The 11,520-nt window shown below is 46.0% G+C and overlaps 1 protein-coding gene across 1 annotated transcript; it reads right to left on the bottom strand.

The window, feature by feature from the left end:
- Window positions 1-1,129: 1,129 nt before the first annotated feature.
- Window positions 1,130-11,312, bottom strand: LOC309521646 (vomeronasal type-2 receptor 26-like; the record flags this gene model as incomplete). The annotated part of the gene is made up of 5 exons (XM_082204360.1): window positions 1,130-2,031; window positions 2,839-2,965; window positions 4,215-4,442; window positions 6,760-7,356; window positions 11,025-11,312. 5 exons carry the CDS (start codon window positions 11,310-11,312, stop codon window positions 1,130-1,132), a joined length of 2,142 nt encoding a protein of 713 aa, XP_082060486.1.
- Between the last annotated feature and the right edge of the window lie 208 nt (window positions 11,313-11,520).

The following is an 11,520-nucleotide window of genomic DNA, read 5'->3' as shown; positions in this document are numbered from 1 at the left end:
TACAAAACTTAAACAGACTGGCAAATACTCAGCTTTTCTCCACACAAGCTATTATAGCAACAATTATGGATTATTTTTTTCTGGAAGTGCAATAAGTATTCAGTTGCTTCTGTTGATTAAAAATATAAGGTTTTGATCCAGACAGTTTTAGTGGTTTAGCCTATTTCACTCGAAGATAAATACTATTATGAGTCTAAATCCAGCCTAGTATCTCACAAATATTTTCTTTTGTCTGGATATTGAGAAGTCAATTAAACATAAATATTGTACATCAGTGAGACTATTCTATGTTTCATTTCTTTCAAACAGTCTATTGTAAATATGAGTAAGTCTAGATCCAAACCGCAGTTCACATTGTTTTTTATCTACACTAAACAAATAATAAAGAATGCAACAGCAATATAGGTCTCAGTCCAATAAATTACAGCACAATTTAGCCCATGTGTATTATTTTTCTTTATTAGATTCCTAGACTACCCTTCATCCGAAGATCACAGGGTGGTTTACAGTATAAAAACATAAAAATACATGCCATAATAACAAAACCAATACACTCCCCCTCAGTATAAAAGGCCACAGCAATGAGTTATTTCTCCCTGGCTTAATTCCTGTCACTTACACATTGCTAATTTAAAATGGACCAGGGCCAAATAATTTAGAATATTTCATGTTACGATATGGATGCAATGCAGCTGCAAACTGCTAGCTTGAAAACATCACATGATGGAATGTTGGAACTGTTCCGTGGGAAACAGTGGGACAGTCAAGTCACAGGGCAATGCACCGGAATTAGCTCAGAGTGTAATATGAGCTCTTCCTCTTGCTCTTGTACAGGAAGTACAGGAAGTCTGTGTCACTTGACTGCTGGAGTTTGAAGACAGCAGTCTTGTTTTCTGTAATGCTGCAAAGACAGAAATAAAAGCATGTAAATACATTTCTGTCTATCTCCTTTTCCCTGCCGGGGGAGCAGGAGGGAGGGGGTGTGTTCTTCCCACGTTTGGGAAGAATTGCCTATTGAGACCTAACCTGGATCTTGTTGGGCATGCAGCCAGGGAGGTCAACAGGAGACCAAGCCGGGTGCCTGGGAGAGTTGCCAGTTTCTCCCGATAAAGGCTTGATTTCCGACATTTCATTGTTTTGTTCTTCTTAGCTGTTCCTTGTTGTTCAGCTCAGGTCTCAACAGAATGATATAGAGCTTTGGAGAAAAGATACAAACCAGTAACCCAGCACTGGAGGCCAAGATGGAGAAAATCTCCACGGCAACCATATATTTCCCCCTTGTGCTGAGATAGGTTGGGACAAAGGTCAACCAAACACTGCAAAAGACCAACATACTGAAGGTGATAAACTTGGCCTCATTAAAACTATCAGGCAACTTACGGGCTGGGAAAGCAACACAGAAGCTGACAGTGGCAAGCAAACCCATGAAGCCCAAGACGCAGTAAAACAAGGCGACTGAGCCCTCATTGCATTCTAGTATAATTTCTTTAACAACAGAGTGCATGTTGAAATCTGGGAATGGGGTAGAGGTTGAGAGCCACACCGTACAAATAGTGGTTTGAATCAGAGAGGAGCCAAGAACAATGGAAACAGCCAGTCTCTTCCCCAACCATTTCCTCATTCGGGATCCAGGCATGGTGGCCATGAAAGCTAGAACTACAATGGTGGTTTTGGCCAGAACACAAGACACAGCTGCCGTGAAGATAATGCCAAAAGCAGTTTGTCGAAGAAGACATGTCAGCGTTTTTGGTTGGCCAATGAACAGCAAAGCACAAAGGAAGGAGAGCAGGAGGAACATGAGGAGAGTGTAGGTGAGATTCCGGTTGTTGGCTTTGACAATGGGAGTGCCCTGGTGCTTAACAAAGATGCCAAGCACTAAAGCTGTAATGAATGAAAAGGAAAGAGCCAATATTGCCAGAGTCATCCCCAAAGCTTCTTCGTAAGACAGGAAACATATGACTTTTGGAATGCATGAATCCTGGGCATTATTTGGATACTGATCCTCTGGACATTGCAAACAGTCGTCCATGTCTGGAAAAGAAAACATAAGGTTTGGAATACGGAAGCCCTGTTCACAGCGGAATAATCAAGAATAAAGAAATAATAATAATCACTAAGCGGACACATGGGGTAGCCAATATTAATTGTACATAACCTAGAAAGATGGGTTCTAGGGAGATGTGTGACAAACATATCTCTGTCTTTCTTATGCAATTACGGTATATATTCAGGATACTGTACTCAGAGATAGTAGGCGTGGAACCTAGTTGTGGATTCCAATCAGAAGTGGATACTATCCCGGGAAATTTCATCCAGTTCTGTAAAAAAAGGGGGGGAGCATAGATGGGGAGCCACTACAGAGAAGACCCGTTCTCGTGTTACCACCCTCCAGACCTCTCGAGGAGGCGGCACACGAAGGAGGGCCTCGGAAGATGATCTCAGGGTCCAGGTAGGTTCATATGGGAAGAGGCCGTCCTTGAGGTACTGCGGTCCTGAGCAGTTTAAGGCTTCAGAGGTCAAAACCAGCACTTTGAATTGGGCCCGGAAACTCATAGGTAGCCAGTGCAGTTGGACCAGGACTGGTGTAATATGTTCAAACCGTCTTGTTCCATTGAGCAACCTGGCTGCTGAATTCTGCACTAGCTGAAGTTTCTGAACCATCTTCAGAGGCAGTCCTAAGTATAACACATTGCAGTAATCTAACCTAGAGGTTACCAGAGCATAGACAACAGTAGTTAGGCTATTCAAAGTAAAATTAAATAACACAGCATGTGCAAAGACATAGTTAAACATCTTGAGATTAAGTCATATGTGAAAGTTTTCCATTATACTACTTACCCTTCTGGTTTGAGATCTTCCCTTCTGGACAGGGAAGGCAATCATAGCAGCAGAATGGCTCCCCTTCCTTCTTGGTTCGACTATAACCCAAATGGCAATTGTCATTACAAAGAGAAAGGGGCAGTGCCTGTACATAAAATCATAGAAACATATATGCTATAAACATGGTGTCCCCAGACTGACTCCAACATCTGCATCCCTTAGGACAGGTGTGGGGGACCTTCAGGTCTTGGGAATGCTTGCTTGGAATATGGGTGTTGCAGTTCAGAAAAAGAGCTGGAGAGCTGAAGGTTCCTCACTCTTGCCTTCTGGGAAGGGCCATAGCTCAGCAGTAGAATATCTGCTTTGCATGCAGAAGCTCCTGGGTTCAATCCCAGGCATCTCCAGTTAGGGTTCAGAAAGACCTTGGTCTTGAACCCCAGAGACCAATTGCCAGTCAGTGTCAACTATACGGAGCTAGATGGGTCAGTTGTCCGATTGGAAGCTTCCCGTGTTGCTATGTATATTGAATGGAATGTAAGAAAAGCAGTGTCTAGAAACATCTCATCATATCATGATTACCATTAAACTTATTTATTTCATTTATCACTTTGATGCAAAACAACCTGAAGGCATCTTACAATATCCAGAATAAAGTAAAAATGCAAGAATAGCACAAGAGAGTAAAAACACAACGAACAACAAAGCACTAAATAGCATCATGCCTTGTTCTGATAGATTTGTATGCCTTATGTGGTCCATGCGGTTAGGACAACTGTATGAGCAGGGTCTTCATTGCGCCAAGTCCCTATAAAGAGATAAAGGTAAAGGTAAAGGTACCCCTGTCCGTACGGGCCAGTCTTGCCAGACTCTAGGGTTGTGCGCTCATCTCACTCTATAGGCCGGGAGCCAGCGCAGTCTGCAGACACTTCCGGGTCACGTGGCCAGCGTGACAAGCTGCATCTGGTGAGCCAGCGCAGCACACGGAACGCCGTTTACCTTCCCACTGGTAAGCGGTCCCTATTTATCTACTTGCACCCAGGGGTGCTTTCGAACTGCTAGGTTGGCAGGTGCTGGGACTGAATGACGGGAGCGCACCCCGCCGCGGGGATTCGAACCGCCGACCATGCGATCAGCAAGTCCTAGGCGCTGAGGTTTTACCCACAGCGCCACCCGCGTCCCTATAAATAGATAGCCATGTGCATATGTAAACAAACATGTTCACATCTGCCATGCCACATGCAAACATGGCGGACACGATTAGCAATGGCACAGTTTGTGGCATGCTCCAAAGGGTGTGAGCCTACCTGTCAGTGTGTAAACTAAGGGGCAAAGGAAGATGACTACAGACAGATGTTTTGCCATGACACTTTTTAGACAATGTGCCTGAACCGTACCTGGTTAAATCTGCTGGGCCACACAATTGCATCCTCATGAATGGTGAACTGTTTGCCCAAGGCGGCTTGTGGGTCTATCCCGCCAACTCTTACTTGAAGAATGGACTGGTTTGCGAATGTCACCCAGTTCATTATATCAAATGCAGACTCCAGTTCTCCATTTTGGTTGAAATAAACTTTTTCCCCAGCACTATTATTAAAGACGCTACTTCTCACCAAGTGGCTGAGCTAAATTCAGGAGGGGGAAAGAGGATGGGAATAGAAGGGGAATTAATCACTATATAGGTAAAGGTAAAGGACCCCTGGATGGTTAAGTGCAGCGACTATGGGGTGTAGCGTTCGTCTCACTTCAGGCCGAAGGAGCCACTGTTTGTCCACAGAGAGCTTTCCAGGTCATGTGGCCAGCATGACTAAAGTGCTTTTGGCACAACAAAACACCTTTACGGAAGCCAGAGCACATGTAAACGCTGTTTACCTTCCCACCACAGCAGTACCTATTTATCTACTTGCACTGGTATGCTTTTGAACTGCCAGGTTGGCAGAAACTGGGACAGAGCAACGGAAGCTCACCCTGTCGCACAGACTTGAACTGCCAACCTTTTGACCGGCAAGCCCAAGAGGCTCAGTGGTTTAGACCACAGCGCCACCCATGTCCCCAAATATAACTAGATATAGCAGGTTGATGATGAGGTTTCCCACTTGAGGGATATGAGGAATGGGTCCTTCAACAAAGGATTTATAAAGACTAGTAGTATATGCAATTGTAGTTATTAAGCACTAAAAGCCCCACATCTCCACCATCTTCTTTGTCATTACCTTCATTCCATCAAGAAGAATGCGTAACAACCAAGCAGCACAAGACAGAGAAGAAGGAAGGGTTAAAGCCTTTCAAGCAGCCTTTACATCTTATGAACAAGTAAGGCTTGTTACTACATTTTTGTTTAGAATAAAGGAGGGTTAAGCTCCACCAACTGAAGGGATTTTTAAAGAGGTTTGAAGAATTCACAGGGGATAAGGCTGTCAATGGCTGCTGGCCATCATGTCCATGTTCTGCTTCCATGGCTGAAGGCAGGATGCCTCTTTTCTAGGAATCAAAATTGGGGTGAGCCCTGTTGCAATCAGGTCCTGTGGGCATCTGGCTGGACATTGCGAGAAGAGGATGTTGGAGTAGATGGGTCATTGGCCTGATCCTGCAAGACCTTCTCATGTCCTCAGGTAAGCGAATGCAGAAAACCGACCTTCTGTATATGCTTTCTTAGTATATTATATTACTACTGCTGCTTGGGGAGGGACGCGGGTGGCGCTGTGGGTAAAACCTCAGTGCCTAGGGCTTGCTGATTGCATGGTCGGCGGTTCGAATCCCCACGGCTCCCATCTTTCGGTCCCAGCTCCTGCCCACCTAGCAGTTCGAAAGCACTCTTAAGTGCAAGTAGATAAATAGGTACCGCTTTATAGCGGGAAGGTAAACGGCGTTTCCGTGTGCTGCGCTGGTGCTGGCTCGCCAGAGCAGCTTCATCATGCTGGCCACGTGACCCGGAAATGTCTCCGGACAGCGCTGGCCCCCGGCCTCTTAAGTGAGATGGGCGCACAACCCTAGAGTCGGACACGACTGGCCCGTACGGGCAGGGGTACCTTTACCTTTACTGCTTGGGGAATTTGCTTAATTTCAGCAAGATTTTATATGATGCATCTTTTCATGAAAAACAATCATACAAAAGACATTCTGCAGCAGCTGCCATTTGGCATTGAATAAAACTCCTGTTGCAATCTCCTGTTAGTGAGATGAACGGCCTATCCCCATTCAGGATGAGTCCTCACTGAGCTCCCTGGCAGCTTCTACTGACAGATGTAAAACAGATTCATAAAACAGTGAATCATGTTTTCAACAATAAATGTAATTTGGTCTTTAGATGCTAACCACTAATAATAATAAAAACAAAATTATTACCTATTCAGGTTGAGTAAGTTAAAAAGTTAGGTGAAGATATAACACGATTAGGGAATAGAGGATATAGCAAAAAACAAAATTTAACGTGGTAGACCACTAGTCGAGAAGGAGGGAAGTCATAGGCTCATTGCAGCCCAAAAGTATGTTAATGAAAATATAATGTGATGTAATGATAACATATGTAAAAATTAATAAAAATTGTTATATAGAAAAAAAAGATGCTAACCACTGTTGGTGAAAACAGAAGTTTTTCAAACCCTCTGGATTCTTCCCCTTTTTATTATTTCCAAGGGTATGGGGAGCATTCCTGCATTATTGCGCTCCTGATCTTACCTTCCACACCTGTTGATTCCAAAACTTCAGCCATCCTCCATCCACGATTGCTCTGTGTTTGAATTGAGATGAGTGTGTGGCATGCAAGGCATGTGCCACAGCATAGACTGCATTGTAGATGCTGTAGCTGTGGCCAGTCATGCTCGCTTGAAAAATAGACCCCGGAAGAGTCTCCAGCTTCTCCTCCCCTGTGCAAATTTTGCCATCCTGCATATTTTCCCCAGAGTCAGGGAAATCGCACGCAAAGGCCTTTTCCCAGTATACCTTCATAAAGCCATCTTCTTTTTCCAAGATGGGATTTCTCATCTGAAAAAAATCCTGGAATCCCAAGACCTCCTTTGAGTGAATTGTGAAGGATAGAGCACCATGGAGGAAGTCAATGTCCTTATCTCTTTGAAAAGGAAGTGATGTGAAATCCATCTGGACTGTCATGATCCAAACTTTCCCTTTAGCCTTCATTGGTATACCTTCATATTCTGACATTTCAGGAAATGCTCTCAAAAGTGTCATGGAATCAATTTCACCATGAATGAGCAACACATTGATAGTACTTCTCATGGCAATATTAAATGTTTTGAGCGCATCTGTAACCACGTCTGTAACACTGCTAGAATATGTAATTGTTGGAAATCTTTCCATGAAATCAAAGCAGATTCCTCTCAGGATAAATTCTGGAACCACGCTCTGTATAAACCTGTCTCCATTCTCATCATTCACAGTCAACAAACCAGTCCATGTCCACCTGAAATGTAGCAATAACTTGAGAATCCCTTCATATTGATGGTCTAGATTTGGGAACATTTGGTGGTAGAAAGCAGCTTCAGTTTTCATTTTCCCCACTGGAGCAGAGCCATAGATGAGCTAAATGAAGGGCAGGAAATGACGAGATGAGATACTTTTTAAAAAGAGTGAGGTGGTTTACTTTTTAACTCATATTGGCAGCAGTTGAAATCCAATCTAGATTTCAGATTTGTTGCTGTTGTTGTTGAGTCCTGACGACCTGGGAGTTTTTCAGTTTTTCTCAAGCTTAAGAGAAAGTGGTGGAATTCACTTTCTCCTGGAGACACCTAGCTTGGTCGTCCTGGGGGATTTTAACATCCATGCCGACACGACCTTACAAGGGGCCGCTCGGGACTTCGTGGAAAGCATGGCCTCCATGGGGCTGTCCCTGAATAAGTCTGGCCCAACCCATAGCCGTGGACATGCCTTGGACCTGGTGTTTACCTCTATGGATGTTGGTGATCTGACACTAAGTAAAAGCGAAACGAAAGAAGTGCCATGGTCAGATCACTTCCTGGTGCAACTGGACTTCTCTGCGACCCATCCCCTCTGCAGGGAGGTGGGACCAATTCGGATGGTCCGCCCCCGCCACTTAATGGATCCAAATGGTTTCCAGAGAGTGGTAGGGGATGCTTTATCCCATGTTGATGGCCTTTCAGCTGATTCCCTGGTGGCCCGCTGGAATGTGGAGTTAACCAGGGCTATTGACTGTTTGGCTCCGAAGCGCCCTCTCCGATTGCATGGAGCCCGGACAGCCCCGTGGTTTTCCACGGATCTGAGGGCAATGAAACAATCGTTGAGACGGCTAGAGCGCCGGTGGCGGATAACTCATTCCGAATCTGACCGGACACAGGTTAGAGCTCAACGTCGAGCCTACCAAGTGGCGATAGCGACGGCGAAGAAGAATTTCTTCACCGCCTCTATTGCATCTGCAGAAAACAGCAGCAGGAGACTTTTTCAGGTGGTTCACAATTTAGCGGAACCACCTGCAACATCGGGGCCCAGTACGGGCCACATGTTCTCCTGCAATGATTTCGCAAAGTTCTTTGCAGATAAAATCGCTCAGATTCGGGAAGAAGTAGACTCCACCGTGGGAGCAGGGCCGGGGCGGGAGAGTGCAAGAGTTCTGTCTAGTCAAGTTGAGTGGGATCAATTCCAATCTGTTACCTCCGAGGATGTGGACAGGCTGCTTGGACGAGTGAAACCAACCACCTGTCTCCTGGATCCTTGCCCATCCTGGCTTATAAAAGCTAGCCGGGAAGGACTGGGCGATGGGCTTCGTGGGGTGGTGAATGCTTCCCTCCGTGAGGGAGCCTTCCCAGACCCGCTGAAAGAGGCGGTTATTAAACCGCTTCTTAAAAAACCATCTTTAGATGCGGCCACGATGGCCAATTATCGCCCAGTCTCAAATCTTCCATTCTTGGGCAAGGTGATTGAGCGAGCGGTTGCCGAACACCTCCAGGCACGCCTGGAAGAAGCGGACCATTTGGATCCCTTCCAGTCGGGATTCAGGCCTCATCATGGGACTGAAACTGCCTTGGTCGCACTGGTTGATGATCTCCGGCGGGCTAGGGACAAAGGTGAGAGCTGTTTCCTAGTTCTGCTGGATCTCTCAGCGGCGTTCAATACCATCGACCATAGCATCCTTCTGGACCGTCTTGGGGGGCTGGCAGCTGGAGGCACTGTTATACAGTGGTTCCGCTCCTTCCTCCTAGGCCGTGTTCAGAAAGTGGTGGTGGGGGATGAGTGTTCAGACCCCTGGGCTCTCACTTGTGGGGTGCCTCAGGGTTCTGTCCTCTCCCCCATGCTTTTCAACATCTACATGCGGCCGCTGGGAGAGATCATCAGGAGGTTTGGGCTGGGTGTTCATCAGTATGCGGATGATACCCAGCTCTACCTCTCTTTTAAATCAGAACCAGTGAAGGCGGTGAAGGTCCTGTGTGAGTGTCTGGAGGCGGTTGGAGGATGGATGGCGGCTAACAGATTGGGGTTGAATCCTGACAAGACAGAAGTACTGTTTTTGGGGGACAGGAGGCGGGCAGGTGTGGAGGATTCCCTGGTCCTGAATGGGGTAACTGTGCCCCTGAAGGACCAGGTGCGCAGCCTGGGAGTCATTTTGGACTCACAGCTGTCCATGGAGGCACAGGTCAAATCTGTGTCCAGGGCAGCTGTTTACCAGCTCCATCTGGTACGTAGGCTGAGACCCTATCTGCCTGCGGACTGTCTCGCCAGAGTGGTGCATGCTCTGGTTATCTCCCGCTTGGACTACTGCAATGCACTCTACGTGGGGCTACCTTTCAAGGTGACTCGGAAACTACAACTAATCCAGAATGCGGCAGCTAGACTGGTGACTGGGAGCGGCCGCCGAGACCATATAACACCGGTCTTGAAAGACCTGCATTGGCTCCCAGTACGTTTCCGAGCACAATTCAAAGTGTTGGTGCTGACCTTTAAAGCCCTAAACGGCCTCGGTCCAGTATACCTGAAGGAGCGTCTCCACCCCCATCAGTCTGCCCGGACGCTGAGGTCCAGCGCCGAGGGCCTTCTGGCGGTTCCCTCACTGCGAGAAGCAAAGCTACAGGGAACCAGGCAGAGGGCCTTCTCGGTAGTGGCGCCCGCCCTGTGGAACACCCTTCCAGCAGATGTCAAGGCGATAAACAACTACCTGACATTCAGGAGACATCTTAAGGCAGCCCTGTTCAGGGAAGTTTTTAACGTGTGATATTTTATTGTATTTTTGGTTTTTATGGAAGCCGCCCAGAGTGGCTGGGGAGGCCCAGCCAGATGGGCGGGGTATAAATAATAAATTATTATTATTATTATTATTATTATTATTATTATTATTATTATTATTATTCAAAGGTACAAATATGCTGACCAATTCTCTAAACCAGAGCTTTCCAAACTTTTCATGTTGGTGACACACTTTTTAGAGATGCATCATTTCATGACACAGTAATTCAATTCTACTAGCAAACTGGAGGTTAAACTAACCCTTTTCCAGCCCTGGGAGGAGTGTGGAGAGCATTCATGTGACACAGTGACACACCAACATGTTGCGACACACAGTTTGGAAAGCTCTGCTCTAAACCTAGCAAAGGAATTCACTTTGTCCTCACTTGTGAAACTATAGTGGCAGAAAGTATAAACTGAAAGAGGGTTGTGCCAGTCTACTCAAACAATTGCACGTATTTGCCTTTCGTGGTTGTGCCATGTCTTACATTCACTGGCATGTCAGGGCTTCCACCATATTCTGTTGTTGGATTAGAACCCCCATAATCTATGAGCCTGACCAAACTGCGGGAGGCAGTGGAGGACAGGAGTGCCTGGCATGCTCTGGTCCAGGGGTTCACGAAGAGTCGGACACGACTAAACGACTAAACAACAACAACAAAATCTATGAGCACTGACCACGCTGTCTGGGGCTGATGAAAGTTGGATTTCAATCACATCTGAAGGACACCACACTGGCATATTTACTGCAGTCCCTCAGCCAGTTTACTTCAAGCATAGATCAGCACAATTAGACACAAATATTTATTCACCATTTATTTCCATGGCAGTTATTATATATTAAGCAATAAGGGGAAAGAGCAAAGGGAAAACAAATGAAAAAGGACAAACACAGTGACAGTTGTAAAGGTACAGCTGATCACCAGAACTTGCAAAGTGCCATGCCTTCGCCTCAAAAGAAGACCCAATGGTCTGGGTAGTTTGACATCATGAGAGGTGCTCTGGGAGAATTTTACCTGTGGAATCTTGTAGATGCTCAGTATAGTTGCCATGTGGAGACAGACTTCAGAGTTAGAGCCTCCAATGACTGCCACGGGGTTATTCTGGAGGTCACACTTGTAGTTGGGGATGTATCTGCCATATGTAGAGAGGAGTTCCAAGGAGACACGGTAGGTCCAGCTTGGACTGAACTGACTGTTATAGATGTGGAAGCCCAGGGTGAGGTTGGGTAAGATTTGGGGGTTTACATTGATCTCCTTTACAGCAAATACTAATGCCAGGATATGTTGGTAGAGCTGTGTCATGATCCTGAAATGATAGTTATGTACATTCTGTGCGTTTCCTTCTGGATGGGACATCTGCTACACTTCAGCTGAGCTAATAATATTTTACAGATCAGTCTTTCTCAGTCTAGGGAAATCTGGAGGAACATTAGCACACACAGATTGCAGCCCTAAACTGGGGAACTAAGCCTTTAAAAAAAGAGAGTTTGACTTACACAATCCCTTTTGG

Source organism: Podarcis vaucheri (assembly GCF_965113315.1).
Source record: "Podarcis vaucheri genome assembly, chromosome: 16".
NCBI classification, from domain to species: Eukaryota; Metazoa; Chordata; class Lepidosauria; order Squamata; family Lacertidae; genus Podarcis; species Podarcis vaucheri.
Note: the sequence above shows the minus strand (reverse complement) of the source record. Positions and strands in the feature narration are given on the sequence as shown.